Source organism: Lasiosphaeria miniovina (genome assembly GCF_030549165.1).
Source record: "Lasiosphaeria miniovina strain SMH2392-1A chromosome Unknown B0T26scaffold_1, whole genome shotgun sequence".
In the NCBI taxonomy this organism is placed as follows: domain Eukaryota; kingdom Fungi; phylum Ascomycota; class Sordariomycetes; order Sordariales; family Lasiosphaeriaceae; genus Lasiosphaeria; species Lasiosphaeria miniovina.
The window spans coordinates 4,261,221-4,277,649 of NW_026848220.1; the positions used below are offsets into that span (position 1 = coordinate 4,261,221).

The following is a 16,429-nucleotide window of genomic DNA, read 5'->3' on the forward strand; positions in this document are numbered from 1 at the left end:
GAGCTGCCTCTCAGCGACCCGCCCTCGCGCGAGTCTCCCGGCCCCGAGGAGTTCGACCCGCAGCGCGAGGCCGACATTGACTACCTGCGCCGCGGCCTGCAGGACCTCGCCGGCCTGCGCATCGATACCTCGTCCTCCGCGCTGCCCTGGGCCGAGCACGACGGCCGGTACGGCGAGCCCCTCGGCTCCCAGGAGGCCACGCCAAGGGCCACCGCGGCTCCTCCTTTGGAGTCTTTGCCGCTTCAAGAGGCCGTCGAGTCGGCGCCGCATACCCCTGTTGAGTCGGCCAGGTCGCTGGACGGGGACCTATCAAAGGCTCCTCCTTTGCCGCCATCGCTTCAAGAGGACTTGTCGACGTTGCCGCCGCTGCCAGAGAGCCGAGGCAGCTCGCCTCTACAAGGTCCGACTTCGCCAACCATCAGCCCAGAAGCCGTCCCGAGTGATATGCACTTGCCTGAGAGCGCGCGCGCCGCGGAAGCAGCTGGGCCAGTCGCGGTTTCGGTGGATATGTCTACCGCTGTTCAGCCGATAGCCTTGTCGCATGACACTCTGTCTTCTTTGAAAGAGGTCAAGGGCGATAACATCCTTGACAAGTCCCCTGCCCCGTCATCAAGCCGTGGACTTGGCAAAGAGGAGAAGGACACAGATGAGATCGGCGATGCCAAAGCTGCCCTCCTTGTCGGTGGCGCCGCTGCGGGCGCTGCCGCCGTTTTCGTGGCTTCCGTGCTTCACAGCGGTCCCCCGCCCGTGCTGCACGAGCGGGACTTCGAGAAGCCAGACTTTGAGAAGGGCGACTTTGACAAGCGCCGTTTCATCAGCGGCTACGGTAAGCCCGACAGCAGCTTCCTCTCGAGCCCCCCCGACGACTACTTTGAGGATGGCACCTCCACCATCGCCGCGTCCGAGGCGCCAATGAGCATCCTGTCCGGCTCGACCTTCCTGGACACCCAGGGCTCGGTGCTTTCCGAGTACTCCCCCAGGCCCGACGAGTATAGCTTCGCGTCTGCCGCCAAGAAGTGGCAGCAGACCAGGACCGCCGAGACCTCCTCCCTCCTCCGCGATAGCGGCGGGGCCGAGACGGAGCAGCCCCCTGCTGCTACGGCTGTGGCTGCTCAAGAGGCGGCTGCAGACGATGTCGCTGCAGGTGAAGGCGAGGACTTCTGGGCTGTCTCGGGCACGTCGAAGAAGAAGCTCAAGAGGAAGCAGAAGGCCGTGGCTGCTGCGGGTCGCTCACTCGAGTCGAAGCCCGAGCCAGAAGAGACCAAGGCTATTCCCACTCCCGCCAAAGTCCAGGAGGTACAGCCCGAGGCTTCTGCGTCTCCGCTCCCCGAGCGCGCTGCTGCTTCGTCTTCGTCAAAGAAGGCCGACAAGAAGAAGAAGAAGGCCAAGAAGGGCGTTTCGTGGACGCCAGAGCTTACTGGCCTCGACCTGGAGCCTGAGTGTGAGCCTGAGCGTGAGCCTGAGTTCGAGAGAGAACGGCAGCAGCAACAAGAGGAACACGAACGAGAAGGAACTCGTCCAGAAGATCAAAAGGCTGCGGCCGTCTCTGAGAGGTCTATTACTGCGGCAGATGGCCCTACTTCTTCTACTTCTGACTCGGCAGACTTGCTTGCCGCGGGCGTTACGGATGTGCCCCCCCTCGACGATGCTTCTTTGCCTCTCCCAGAGTCCGAGTCTACTACTGCGGTTGTGCGGACGTGTGAAGATGAAGTTCCAACTTCAGACTCACCTATCGAGCAGCCATCGGTCGACGCACCGCCGCAGACCGAGGCCGAGGACTTCTTCTTTACTGCTAAAAAGGACAGGAAGGGCAAGAAGGGCAGGAAAGACAAGCCTAACGTCCTCGCGGAAAGCCTACCTCTTGCTGAATCTGCGTCCTCGGCAGACTTGTCTGCCGGCCTTCCACTCGAGCGGAGCGTCGATGATTTGGCGCAGCAAACACCGGCCGAGTCGAGCTCCAATGAGCCTCTGGAGGAGGCTTTCTCGACGCCCGGCAGGAAGAAGGGCAAGAAGAAGCAGAAAGGCAAGGCCGTCGATCTCAGCTGGGAGCCTGCTGCCGACGTGGCAGAAGCCAACTCTGCAGCCGGTCCACTCCAAGCCGCCGAGGTGCTCGCTGTCGAGACGACCAAGCAGGTCCAGCCCGAAACTGCTCCACCGGACGTGCAAGAGAGAGTCGTGGACAAGCCGTCTCCATTAGCTGACAAGGACGTGGAGCCGCGCCATGTCGCTGCAGCAGAAACACCCAGAGCTAGCGGCGGTGAGCTTGCGCAAGACGGCCTGACGCCCACTGAGCCCACTGAGCCCACTGAGCCCACTGTGGATGGCCACCTGCCCGCCGTTGCTGACGCGAAACCCAGCTCTGCAGCAGCGACGGAAGCGGATAAGGCCCGCCCCACCGAAGAAGCCAAGGACGAGAAGAAGGGCATCGTGGCGTCTACCTTTTCCAGGCTCCCTAGCATGTCGACAATGGCCGGCGTCGGGTCCTTTTTCGGCATGGGGAGGCGTGACGCAAAGGAGGCGGACAAGTCATCCTCGGAGAAGGCTGCCGAGCCAGAGGAAGCGCAGCGTGCTGGGTCTGATCATCAACAACAACAACAAAAGCAAGGGGCGGCAGTGGAAGCGGATACGCCCGCGGCGGAGCATTCCCAGCTGCAGTACCAGCCTCCTACGGCCTATTACACAGCTTTAGGCGACGAAACTGCCCCTAGCCCTCGCAGTCAGATCCCCGTTGCGGGCCCTGCAGCGGTAGCGCCCCAGCCCGCAGCCGGCGACAAATCAGTGCGCGACACAACAGGCGGCCCGCTAGACACCGCTGTTTCTGTGCCCAACGAGCGGGTCCTCCTCCCCCCCCTGGCCATCGCCCCCACGTTAGGCCTCGCCTCCGGTTCGTCGCCGTCGACCGATGATGCTACTGGGCTGCTGCCACCGTCGGAACTCATTGGAGAATTGCCCAGTGACCGGTCTGCGGCGTCTCTCCTCGGCGAAGAAAAAGGTGAGCGGCCAGAACAAGATGAGCGCGCTGCTGCCCTCGCCATATCAGAGGAGGATTCGCCAGCTGCACTGGCCCCCTTGGGCGACGACGACGACGTCGAGCCAGCCGAACAAGTCATGGACTGGGAGCAAGACGCTGGCTCTGCCGGCAAGAAGAAGAAGGGCAAGAAAGGGAAGAACAAGTTTGACGAGCCCAAGACTGTCGTTGAGGATGCGGCGGTAGCGACAACGTCAACTCCTGAAGAGCCAGCGCAGGAGGATTTCTGGTCTTCTGAGCCTGTCGGGAAGAAGGGAAAGAAAGGCAAGGGCAAGCGTCAAAACTCTCAAAAGGATGAACCTGCGCCTGCAGAGCCACCAGCACCAGACGTCTCGCTTTCCCAGGAGACGGATTCCCAGCTGCCAGCACTTTCTGAGTCGACCACTGCAGCAGATGAGCCCGCCTCAACGTCTGTCCAGGCCTCCGAAGAGCCAGCGCAGGAGGATTTCTGGTCTACTGAGCCTGCCGGGAAGAAGGGCAAGAAAGGCAAGAAGGACAAGAAAGCCAAGAAGAACCCCCTTCCCGCCTGGGACGAGCCGTCTCCTGCTGCAGAAGCAGCGGACGACTCCGCAGAGCAACCTCGAGATCTCCAAGATGTTGCTCCTGAGATTATTGAGCGAGACCCTGCGGCTGAACCCCCCGAGCTGGAGCGCGCAGGGCCTGCAGAGTCCCCCGACCAAGTCGCCTCAGAGGCTCTGCTGGAACACACTGATAGGGAGCCCGCAGAGAGCGCTCCGACCGAGGCCGCTGCAGAAGATATGTGGTCCGAGCCCACGACGTCGGGCAAGAAGGGCAAGAAAGACAAGAAGAAGCGACTGAGCACCCAAGAAGCTTCGGAATCTGCACCCGTCGAAGCCTCGCCGGAAACAATCCTCGATAAAACAACTGGCGAGCCTGCCGAATCCGACGCGCTGCCAGAAGTTTCCCAAGCCCAGACAGTTCCGGAAGAGTCTCGCTCTGCCGGCATTGTTGAGTCTCAACCTGCCGAAGACGACATGTGGCCTGATGCCGGCAGCTCGGGCAAGAAGGGCAAGAAGAACAAGAAACGCAAAGACGTTGCCCAGCCGACGAGCATCTTGACTTCGGATGACTCGCCCGCTCAGATTGTTGAGGAACCCGAGGCAATGGATGTCAGGCAGGAGCAAGCTTTGCCAGAGCCCGCCGAACGCCCTCCTTCCGTTTCCGAGAGCGGTGCAGATGCTCAGGCTGACGACTTCCCCGAGTTTGCCGTCACCACTAAAAAGGGCAAAAAGGAGAAGAAAAAACGAGGCTCCAAGTCTTCACTTCCGTCCGAAGAATCTCGTGAGATGGAAATCGACAGCCCTGCGCAGGTTTCACTCCCCGAGGCCGAAACGTCTGTGGCCGCTTCTGAGAAATTTGGATCTTCTTCCAGCCACGCTGAAGCCAAAGTGAGTGAGGGGTTTGACCTCGCCGCTGAGGCGGAACCTGATTTTGAGTCGTGGGCGCCCTCCAAGACGAGCAAGAAAAATAAAAAGGGCGCTTTGGCTGCGACAGACGGCGAGCCGGCCGCTGCAAGCAGCCCGACGCCGGCTGCGATTTCAGCAGACGCTCCGGAGCAGGACAGCTCCCCGCTAGCCCAAGACACGGATGACGCATCGTTTGCCACCAAGAAGGGCAAGAAGGACAAGAAGAAGCGCCAGAGTGTAACCTTTGCAGACCCTCTCGAGGAACACAGACACCTTCCCGACGACAGTCAAGCCGGAGACGTGGCCGCAATTAGCCCGCTTGGTGATTCGCATCTTTCCTGGGAGACGGCTGCCGACACGTCGCCCAGCACAGCCAAGGGTGACGAATTCGACAGATTGCCCGCGGATGCAGAGATTGGACAAGATCACGGGGCTCCTGCGGAAGGCGGACCGGGAGTTGAATCTGAACGCGGCCTTGACCTCGCGTCTGATGACTTGAGAGAAGACGCCTCGGCAGAAGATATGTCGTCGCCAGTTAGTCAATTCCCTAGCGAAAAGGCCGTCAATCCGGAACCCTCATTGGACGAACCCCTCACGCAAGACAATATTGGCATGCAGGCTGTACCGGCAACCAAAGAACTGGATGTCGCCAGTGAGCCCAAACTGCAGGAAGTGGCCGACGACAAACCTGAGCCCAGCCTTCCCGTTGCACTAGAGGAAAGCCGGGCGGTGTCTGAGGACGAGTTTGCGTTTTCATCCAAAAAGTCCAAGAAGGACAAGAAGAAAAAGCGCAAGAGCCGAGTGGGCGATGAGCCAGAGCCAGCCGCTGAGCCAGTCGCTGAGCCGCTGAGCGCGGAGGAAGCACAGGCTGGCAAAGGGAGCGAGGGTGTAGCCTCAGGTTTGGATACCGATACCCCACACGAAAGCGCCACTGAAGCAGCGACAAGTGGTGCAATCACATCCGAGCCAGAGCCAATAGGCGCCCGCCAGGAACCAGTCGTCATACAAGAGCCTGCCGAGCCCTCCCTTTCCAAGAAATCAAAGGACAGGAAAGACAAGAAGCACAAGAGCAAACTTGACGACAACTTCGACCGGGAGCCGCCTTCAGAGCACATCGCCGAGACATCAACCCCTGAAGTGACTGCTGACGGCCAGCAACCTCTTTCACGAGAAGAGGCCCCCCTCCCGGTTCTGCCGGTCCACGAAAGCGAGGCTGCACCGTCTCAAGAAGACTCTACCCGCAAGGCCATTGACCGTGCAACCGACGGACCCAGTGGCTCAGAGCACCAAGACGCACTGCCGGCATTGTCAATCAAAGTCGCAGATGTGCCACCAACAGACAGCCCGCAGGAAGAGACCTCACCCAGCGACGGCGGCCCCATTGAGCGCGAGGCTGAGACTGAGCCCGCGTCCGACCAAATGCCTGCCCAAAGCTCCCAGGCTCTGGGAGAGCAGTCGGCCGACGATGAGCCTTCGACCCCTTACAGCATCAAGAAGTCAAAGAAGGATAAGAAGAAGAAGAAGGCGACTGCTGCTCCCAAAGCCGAACCGGAACCCTGGCCCATGGGGTCCCCCGAGCTCGGCTCTCGTGACGACGATGAAAACCCTTTTGAGAGCCCCCGGATAGAGAGGCTGCTCAAGCAGCTCAGCACCGTCGAGGAGGAGTCCGAGTTCATGGACTCGGCCAACCCGACCGAGATTGGCGACTTTGCTACGGCGCCTGAAAAGTTGGATGAGTCTCGTGACGAGCAGGCGGTTTCGGAGGTGCTGTCGCGCGCCGCGTCTTCTGCGCAAGAGCAAGGATTGCTCCCCGACGAGGAAACCACCAAGGCTCCTTCTAGTGCCGACGACCACCAGGACAACAAGGACGACGATGCTGAACTCGGCGAGGGCCACATCTACTCGCTCAAGAGGCTGAAAAAGGAAAAGAAGAAGCGCCGCAAGAGCTCGCCCTCGGACGAGCCGTGGCCCAGCAGCACCGAAGACCTTGTTTGCGAGCCGGCCGAGGATCCGCTGACCGGACAGAAGGGGCTAGTTGAGGCCGTTGCCGAAGTGCCGCCATCTGCCGAACACGAGGCTGTCAGAGATCTTGATGATCTGCAAGCTGAGCTTCCAAAGCCAGATGTTGAAAGCGTCAAGGACGAACCCGCTGCTGTGCCGCCGTTCTTAAAAAGCCTCCAGGAAGATAAAATCTCGGCACCTGAGCCTGCACTGGCTGAGCCAGAGATTCTAGAAGTTCACCGCCTGATATCTCCTGAGCCAGTCGCCATTTCTGAGCCTGCCACGCAAGAAGTTGAGGTCACGGATCCAACCGCCGACGCCGACACTTCCCCGATTGTGCTGGATAAAGGGAAGGAGGTTGAAGATTTTGCTCCGTCTTCTGCTCAGGGCGAACAGGAGAGCAGGGATGTTGCAGATGTCTCTGCCTTTGAGTTCCTGCTGGCGAAGAAGTCTAAGAAAGACAAGAAGAAGGGCAAGAAAGCTGCCATGGAGCAGGGCGACTGGGATTCCCCGTCGACTTTGAACGAGAAGCCCGCAGGCGACCTCTCTTCCAACATTGCAGAGGCCGACGCCAGCCGCGACGTCGATCTCGCGGCGGATTCTGCCCAGCCTCCCCTGGAGGTCGAAGCCGAAGAGCTTCCCCTCGGCCGCAAAAAGTCGAAGAAAGACAAGAAGAATAAGGGGGCCCTGCAGTCAGACTCTGAACCCCCGTCTGGAATTGCAACGCCGCTGCTTGTCGACGAGGAACAGACCACCCCCGTTCCTTCTTCGGCTGATGTTCAAGACGAGCCTACGCCACTGCCGCCTCAGCTGCCGGCCGCTGATGCTTTGGGAAATGCTGAGGGTGCGACGCCACTGCTGCCGTCCGCCACCGACGCCTTGGAGCCCGTTGAAGATTCTGCGCTGCCTGTCGAAGCGTCCGCCAAAGAGGCCGAGGCCGAGGCTGAGGTTGAGGATTTCTGGAGCCAGTCGGCGAAGAAGTCGAAAAAGGATAAGAAGCAGCGCAAGGGCTCCAAGCCAACATCTGGCGTCGCTACTCCTGTCGTTGAAGAAGAACCCAGCTCGTCTTTCAAGGCGGCCGAGCCGGAACTGCAGCCTGTGGTTCTCAGCCAAGAAAGCCCTGCACCTGCACCGGGAGACAGCCTACCAGAGCCCGAGCTTGACACGACGCAACAGGAGCCACAGACTGAGGAGGCCTGGGACCTTCCGGTTAAGAAGTCTAAGAAGGACAAGAAGAAGCGCAAGTCCTCTGTCCCCGCCTTTGAGGACGAGTCTCCGGCATCTGGCACAGTGACGCCTAGAGTGGAAAAGTCGAGCGCTCTTACAGACCCGGAGCCAGCGCTTGAATTGCAGCCAGAGCCCACGGTCTCTGAATCTCTCGATATCGTCGACGCCAGCCCAAGTCACCAGGCGTCTCTGGATGTGCCTGACAACCAACCGCCGATAGAGACAATACAGCCGCAGGAAGCGGTGCCTGAGGAGATCCGGGACCCTCCAGCCAAGAAATCCAAGAAGGACAAGAAGAGCAAAAAGACAAAGGGAGCTAAGCTCTCTGACTCCGAGACGCCGTCGGGCGCTGCAACCCCCGCAACCGAAGAGCCGAGTGTCCTCGCCGAGCCGGCTGCCGTCTCAGAACCTGTCGAGGTCAGCCAGGGAGATGCTGGACAAGGCCTTGGCCAGCAACGTGACCTCCGTTCTGCGTCTGAGGATGTGCATCCCGACGCTGAGGCAGTGGAGGTCGATGTGCAGCCTGAGATCACGCCGCGAGGACTGGAGTCCGATATTGATCAGCACGAGGCTCATCCCGAGACTATACCTGACGTGCAGCTTGACACGACATCCGCCGTAGAAGCAGCGCCGGAGACAACGCAAAGAGAAGCACAGCTCGAAACGGCCCCTCTGAAACCACAACCTGAGACAACGTCACTTGAAGCGCAGCCCGACGATGCCTGGGACTTTCCCGCCGTCAAGAAATCCAAGAAGGGCAAGAAGGGCAAGGGCTCCAAGTCGGCCGATTCAGCGACCGCTTCCGGCGTTGCAACCCCGACTTCCGCCACTGACGAGCCGATTGCTCTCGCAGAGGATGCCAAGCCGGAGCCCCTCGACGTCCAACTGCCTGCCGGCGAACCAGACGACGTCCTGCTTGTGTCTCGGGAGATGCAGCCAGAGCCTGAGGCAATCACGCTGCAAGAGGCGCAGCCCGAGTCCACGCCAGAAGCCGCACCTGTTGAAGCGCAGGCCGAAGACAACTGGGACTTGCCCGCCAAGAAATCCAAAAAGGACAAGAAGGGCAAGAAGGGCTCCAAGATCAGCGAATCAGAGCCAGTTTCTGGTGCCGCAACGCCTGTGGTGGAGGAAACCCCTTCTTCCTCGGACTTTGCGCAAATTCCCAGGGATGTTCAGCAAGAGGCGCAACCAGAGCCCACGCCAGAAGCTCGACCCGAGGTGACACCGGTCGAGGCGGAACTCGAAGACACCTGGGGCTTGCCGGTCAAGAAGTCTAAGAAGGACAAGAAGGGCAAGAAGGGCCCCAAGATCAGTGAATCGGAACCAGTTTCTGGCGCTGCAACACCTGTGGCGGAGGAGGCGCCTTCTTCCTCGGACTTTGCGCAAATTCCCAGGGTTGTTCAGCAAGACTTGGAAGTGCAGCAGCAAGAGGCGCAATCGGATGATACCTGGGGCTTGCCGGTCAAAAAGTCCAAGAAGGACAAGAAGGGCAAGAAGGGCAAAGGCTCCGAGTTCGCCGAGCCAGAACCCGAGACGTGGACCCCCGTAGAAGAGCCAGGTTTTATCGTCGAGGAACCCAGCGCCATTGCTAATGAACCCAGCGCCATTGCTAATGAACCCAGCGCCATTGCTAATGAACCCAGCGCCATTGCTAATGAACCCAGCGTGGCCGTCGAAGAACCCAGTGTGGGCGTTGTCGAGTCAACTGATTTGCTAGACCGCGAGCTCGAGTCTACGGCACCAATCATTGTTCCTGAGCCAATAGAGACTGAGCCGATTGATGTTTCCGACGAGGCCAAGCCAGCACCTGACTTTGTAGAGCCAGAAGCAGAGACTGAAGAGTTCTGGGGAGCGCCAACCAAGAAGTCGAAGAAGGACAAGAAAGGCAAGAAAGCTAAAGGCACAAGGCTCTCCGAGTCTGAACCGCCATCCGGCGCTGCAACTCCTGCAGCCGTCGAGGAGCAAGACGATGTTCTCGATATCCAAGCTCGGGATGTAGCCAACACGAGCAAGCCGGTCTCGCAAGAAGCTGCTCTCGAGGAGCAGGTCAGGGAGCCGACTGAAGCCTCCCAGCCGCAAAATGCTCAGCCAGACGATCTCTGGGACACTCCAGGCAAGAAGTCCAAGAAGGATAAGAAAGACAAGAAGCGCAAGGGCTCCAAGTTAGCCGATTCCGAGCCAGCTTCTAGGACTTTAACCCCGGCTGCCCAAGAGGAGCCGCCAACAGTTACTACGGTTCTAGAGTCCGGCGATGCCACGGACCTAGCCGTGGAAGAGCCTTCGGCTACTCCTCTAGATTTTGCACACGACGCCTCCGAACTGCCCAAGACAACCATCTCCGATGCTCGAGTTGATACTCCCGCCCCGGCCGACATGGAAGGTCTCAGTGAAATACCAGACGCACCCCGCACTATCGCTATCGACACTCCCGACTTTGCGACTCAAGCTGCTCGCGAAGAAACAGACCTACCGTTGCCTTTGTCATCCGTAGTCGACAAGTCCATCCTAAGCCCTCCAGAAATCGTTGCCGAACCCGCCACCGCATCTCACCTAACCGATTTTGATGTTGTAGACGTCCAGGAACCAGCTGCTATCTCCCACGAGACTAGCCTTGCAGTCACAGATGTTTCGCCTCCTAAAGAGCCTGAAAACACCCCAGAGGAGACACCCGCCGCTGCTGAGCAAGAGAGGCAGCCTGAAGAGTTTTGGGGAGCGCCGGCGAAGTCCAAGAAAGACAAGAAGCGCAAGGGCTCCAAGATCCCCGACGCTGGATCCGAGGCCGCTTCCGGCACACCGACTCCGGCAACAGAGGAGCCCACCGAGCCCGTGGCCTGGCTCTCCGCCGAGCGTGGCGTAGACATCAGCGACGAGCCTGCCCTCGTAACCTCCACAGCAGACGAGACGGCCGTGGACGCCGAAGTCCTTGACAAGTTTAGCGATCGCGAACTCGGCATCGAAGCGCCTGCCTCGGAGTCACAGCAGGAACAAGATGCCGACGATGCCTGGGCGCTGCCGGCCAAGAAGTCCAAGAAGGACAAGAAGAAGGGCAAGAAGTCGGCTTCTGAGCAGGCGTCGGGCACTGCCACGCCAAGCTCCCTGGAAGATACCTCGGCCGTCCCGGACGCTCAAATCATCCCCGTCCTCGAGCCGAGTCGCGAGGAGAGCGATCCCGCGCTGGTCGAAGCCGAAGAGGATGACCTATGGGCGGCGCCTAGCAAGAAGTCGAAGAAGGACAAGAAGAAAGGCAAGAAGTCGCCTTCTGAATCAGTCTCAGGTGCTGCTACTCCCAACACAGCCAAGGATGCAGTTGGTCCCGTTTCGGTGGCGGCCCCATTGGCCCTCTTGGGAAACCAAACCGCCACCCTCGACCGCGAAATTACCATGGACGACGCGCCAGCAATGGAAGACGAGTTCCCCGAGTTCAGCACCAAAAAGTCGAAGAAGGACAAGAAAAAGAAGGGCAAGAAAGGTGGCTCTCCAGACGAAGCCACCTCTGGCGAGGCGACTCCCAGAAGCCACGAGGACACGTCGGTTACTGATGCCATACCTGGGGCCGCCCTTGCTACTGCCGCAGCCGCAGCCGCGGTTGTAGGTTATGCTGCCCTTGGTGATAAAGAGCCTACACTAAAACCGACCTTTGCCGACGACTTTGAAGGCTTCGCGCCCAAGAAATCCAAGAAAGACAAGAAAAAGGCAAAGTCTTCCCCGTCATGGCTTGAGGAGGAGGACACGACAAGTCGGGATGCTCCGGGGCTTGTTGACGAGCCAGAAGACAAGATGCTCGAATCCAGCCTGGTCCGGGAGCACAGCGATAAACTCGATGAAGATGGCACCTTCAAAACGTCTTCGGATCCCGAGGACCTGGAGGACAAGGACGACTACTTTGTGCCCAAGCCTTCAGACAAAACATACGCGCCGGTGCCGGAGACTCCCGTCGAGCCGTTCGACAAGTTTGAGGTTCATCCGGCCGTCTCGGAGGCGCTGAGGAGATCGCCAGACCGAGGCTTTGAGCCGACCGTGCGCCCGATCACGCTGCCCAGAGATCCCAGCTTCGGCCTGATTCCCGGCTCGCCGGTCGTGTTACCGCAAGATGCGCCATCACCCAAGCTTCTGCCGGCTCTCGAGAGCCCAGGCGAGTCCGAGGACGGAGAAGCGCGCACCTTGGATGCGGCTATACAGTCAATGTTCCCGGCCAAGACCAGCCTTGCAGACGAGTCCCCGGCAGCCCTCAACACCAGCAGCCATGTCGTGCAGCGGTTCGAGGACGCGGCAAGCAGAAAGACCGAACCAAGGGAGCTGGGCAGCGGCATCGGGTTTACAGAGTCCGCAGCCTCGGCGCGCGATATTGCAGCCTCGTTCCTCGAAGAGAAGAGCGTAAAGGCGCAGCCAGAAGACAAGTATGAAGAGGAATGGAGGTCAGGCAGGAGCCAGTCCCAGCGCCGCGAGTCGCGGGAGCTCGCGGCCTCCTACCTCGAGTCAATCGGCCGAGACACGGCAGCAGAGACAGCCAAGCTTGTAGGAGGAGGCCATGAGCAGCAGATTGTCGCCCGCAGCGCTTCTGTGACCAGGTCGTCTCGAAGCAGGTCTCGCGACATGGCGGCCGCGTTCCTCGAGAAGCGGACGGCGAGCCCGGCCGTCGATCTCGCGGGCGCCATGACGCTCCATAAAGAGCCTGCTGCGTCTACGTCTACAACTACAACTACCACCACCACTACGAGACAACAGGTTGCAGAGGAGGCGCCTGTGACATCGTCGGCGCGCGAGGCTGCCGCGGCGTTCCTGGATGTACGGCTGGAGAAGAAGAACAGCAAGAAGCAGGAAGAGGAACCCAAGGAGAAGCAGAAGAAGGACAGGGGTAGAAAGGCGAAGGAAGAGGAAGCGGTAGACGGTGCTACGCTGGCGGCGGCGGCGGGTGCACTCACGGGAGGAGTGGCGCTGCTGGCCGAGAAGTTTGGCGGGTCGGCATCAGCAAAGAAGAAGAAGGGGGGCAAGCAGAAGAAGATTGTGGACAAGAGGTCGCCCAGAGAGGACGACTTTTTTGATGACGCTGCCCTGTGGGAGGGGGCCGAGCGGAGGCCCCTCGAGGAAGGGTCCAGGATGGAGGCAGCCCAGGACAACTTTTGGGATGTTCCCGACAAGGAAGAGGACAAGGAGATGGAGAAAGAACAGGTGGCTTCTGGAGAGAGCAGCAGAGAAGTGGTGGAGATAAAGGATAGGGAGGTGGTGATGGAGACGCCAGTCAGCAGGCACAAGAGGATAGACGAACTTGCGGTGGTGGCAGAGCCAGCGGCAGCGGCAGTGATCACAGCAGCACCAGCACCGATGCCCGCAACAACACTTGGCCGCCAGGATTCCGAGACGATCCCCAAGTCGATGCGGGAGATGGGCATGCTGGACGAGTCGACATGGTCCAAGCCAAAGGAGCGGCCGTCATCGTCGCCGTCGCCGCCAACGCGCGCCTTTTCGTTCCCCGACGACATTGCCGACGAAGAGGCGTTCAGCACGCGAGCGGCCGAGCCAGACGCCATGAAGAGGATGACGGACAAGCTGCTAGACAAGGACACACTAGAGCAGGCGCTGCGCAGCATCCCGCGCGTGTCGAGCATGACGGAACTGCGGTCGACGCAGTCGATGCTGCCCCCCGTGCAGGAGGAGGAGGACGGGTCTGACGACGAGCCCGTCAAGCAGCACACGCCCTCCCCCACGGCCCGGCTCGGGGTACGCCGCAGCACAGCGACGCCCGAGGGCCACAGGGACAGCGGCTTCGGGTCCGACTCGCCTCACGTCTCGCGACGCTCTCTCGTACACAGCGGCGGCGAGCTCCGTGACAGCGGCATACATCTGCTGCCTGAGGGCAACGAGCAGAGACAGAGTGGCAGCCATCAACAATACCAACAGCAGACACAGACGCCGCAAAGCAAAGAGACGGGCAAGGAAGGCCGCCTCCTGCAGAGACGGTCGCCCCTGAGCATCGTGGGCCCTGAGACTCCGCGACTGCGCGAGCCTTCGCCACCCGGTCACACTACGCCCGAGCCCGAGAAGCACAAGAGTCTCGCCGTCGCCAAGCAGCGGTCCAAGCCTGTTCCGGTACCCCTTTCTCTCGATCGCGGCCACGGGCACGGCGGCCACGACCTCGCATCAGGGCCTATAATTACAGCGCGTTCAGTGGCGTCAACCACTACCCCCCGGGCATTAACAGCGCTAGCTCCAGCGCTGTCTCCAGCACCCTTTGCAGGTGAGAGCGTCGCACCGCGCAACAACAGCGATTTGCACCAATCACGCCAATTGCAATCGCAATCGCAATCGCAATCGCAATCGCATTCACAACAACAGCACCAGCAACAGCGCCAATCGCAGCAATCGCCCAGCACGGTCCGGCCGTCTGCAGCGATTTCAATTGGCGCAGACCCCACACCACGGCGATCGGCGTCCAACACCAGCCTCGCGCGACTGCGCACACCCGAACCACACACATGGCGGCCTGACAGTCCAGGCAGCTTGCGCTCATACACTGGCACCCCCCCACTCAGGCGCGTCGACAGGCGGGTGAGCGGCGACTTGCGGTCCGTGTCGCTCAGCCAACGAGACCTGGCCAGTGCCGCCAAGGCCTCCAGCCCCAGTCCCAATCCGGACTCTGGCTCTGCGAGCACGAGCCACTCGTCAGCGGCAGCAGCCGGTGCCGCCGTTGCCCTGGGCCTGGGCGCCGTGGCTGGCACTGCAGCGGCCGCAGCGCTGCTTTCCTCCAACAATAACGATGCCAAAGATTGGAACGCAACCTCGTCGACCTCGAGCACGACCACACCCGTCGCCAACGAAGGCCGTGTCCGCGCCAAGGACATGACCGACGTCTACGTGAGTTTTTCTTCTTTTTTTTCTTTTTTTTTCTTAAAAAAATCGCGACAGACAGAATTGGTTGACAATTGATTGGTGCAACAGGATGGGTTCGGCGAAGGCCGCATTGGCTCGCCGCGGTCGCCCACGCGCCCGCACAGCATGCGCCGCCGCCAGAGCATGCAGGTGCTCGAGCTCGAGTCGCGCGTCGAGCAGCTCGCCGCCGAAAACCGCCTGCTAGCCGAAGCCCGCGCCCAGGCCGAGTCGTCGCTCGCCCGCCGCAATTCCTCCCAGGCCGCCGAGCGCGACAACGAGATCCAATCCCTTAAGCGCATGCTACAGGAGGCAAACGACGTCATCGAGCGCCTCAAACAGACAAACGAGGGCCTGCGCAGCTCCACCTCGGCCATCGCCGTCAAGCACCACGAAGAGGTCCGCCGCCTCGAGTCGGAACACGCCCAGACAGCCCGCACCGTCACCGACCGCGACGCCGAGATCGCTGACCTGCGCGCCCAGCTCGAGGCCACCAAGCAACAGATCCGCGACCTGCAGCAACAGATCCTCGACTCGGCAAAGTCGCATTCTGTCTCGTCGTCGGACGACCAGCAGCAGCTTGATTTCCTGGCCCTGCACGACGTCGACTACTTCGACTCGCGCTGCCAGCAGCTGTGTGTCCACGTCCAGCAGTGGGTCCTGCGCTTCAGCAAGTTCAGCGACCTCGAGCCCTGCCTCTTGACGTCGCAGATCAACGACGAGAAGCTCATCGACCGCCTCGACAACGCCGTGCTCGACGGCTCCGACGTCGACGCCTACCTGCAGGACCGCGTCCGCCGCCGCGACATCTTCATGAGCGTCACCATGACTATGATCTGGGAGTTTGTCTTCACCCGCTACCTCTTCGGCATGGACCGCGAGCAGCGCCAGAAGCTCAAGACGCTCGAGAAGCAGCTGACCGACGTCGGCCCCGCCCACGCCGTCCGCCAGTGGCGCGCCGTCACCCTCACCCTGCTGGCCCGCCGCCCCGCCTTCGCCAAGCAGCGCGACCAGGACACCGAGGCCGTCGTCGGCGCCGTCCTCGACGCCCTCAGCGCCATCCTGCCCCCGCCCGACCACCTCGAGAAGCAGATCCAGAAGCAGCTACGCCGCGTCGTCGCCGAGGCCGTCGACCTCGCCATCGAGATGCGCTGTCAGCGCGCCGACTACGTCATGCTGCCCCCGCTGCAGCCCGAGTACGACGACGCCGGCGAGCTGACCGAGACGGTCTCGTTCAACGCCGACCTCATGAACGAGCGCTCCGGTGAGGCAGCCAGCCGCGTGTCCAACGAGGACCTCGAGGCCCAGGGCGCCACCGTCCGCATCGTCCTCTTCCCGCTCGTCGTGCGCAAGGGCGACGACTCGGGCAGCGGCGACGACGAGATTGTCGTCTGCCCCGCCCAGGTGCTCATTGCCAAGCACCACAATACCGCCGCCAGCGCCGCCGCCTCCCAGTCCGGCAAGAAGTCGGTCCGCATGGTCACGCCCAGCTCAGACGCCGGCGGCGCCAGCCTGTTCGCCCGCAGCAACGCTAGTGCCCCGGGCGGCAGCGCCCCCGCTGACCAGGCCAGCGACGTCGGCATGGCGGACGCTGGGGGGTATATCTGAGATATTCTGTCATGAAATGACATGACATGACATGGAATTGAGAGGGGGAGGTAATTCTTGGAGACGGAACAAAAAACGGAGAAATGATGGATCTTTTGTGTTTGTGATTGTGTTTTGTGTGCTGTCTGTGTTGGAAGATAGTGGAAAATATACCAAGAGCTCTGTTTGTTTTGTGCTGTTTTGTTTCTTTGTCCAACTTATTTCCTACTGTTTTGGAACTGGATGGGACGGATTGGGAATGGAAGAAGGGGAACTTGGGGATGGAGTTTTTTTA

The 16,429-nt window shown here is 60.7% G+C and overlaps 1 protein-coding gene across 1 annotated transcript; it reads left to right on the forward strand.

The window, feature by feature from the left end:
* Positions 1-99: 99 nt before the first annotated feature.
* B0T26DRAFT_58636 (uncharacterized protein) lies at positions 100-16,375 on the forward strand (the record flags this gene model as incomplete). The annotated part of the gene is made up of 2 exons (XM_060435592.1): positions 100-14,535; positions 14,620-16,375. Coding segments are annotated over 2 exons (15,972 nt in total), but the record flags the coding sequence as incomplete, so codon positions are not given.
* Between the last annotated feature and the right edge of the window lie 54 nt (positions 16,376-16,429).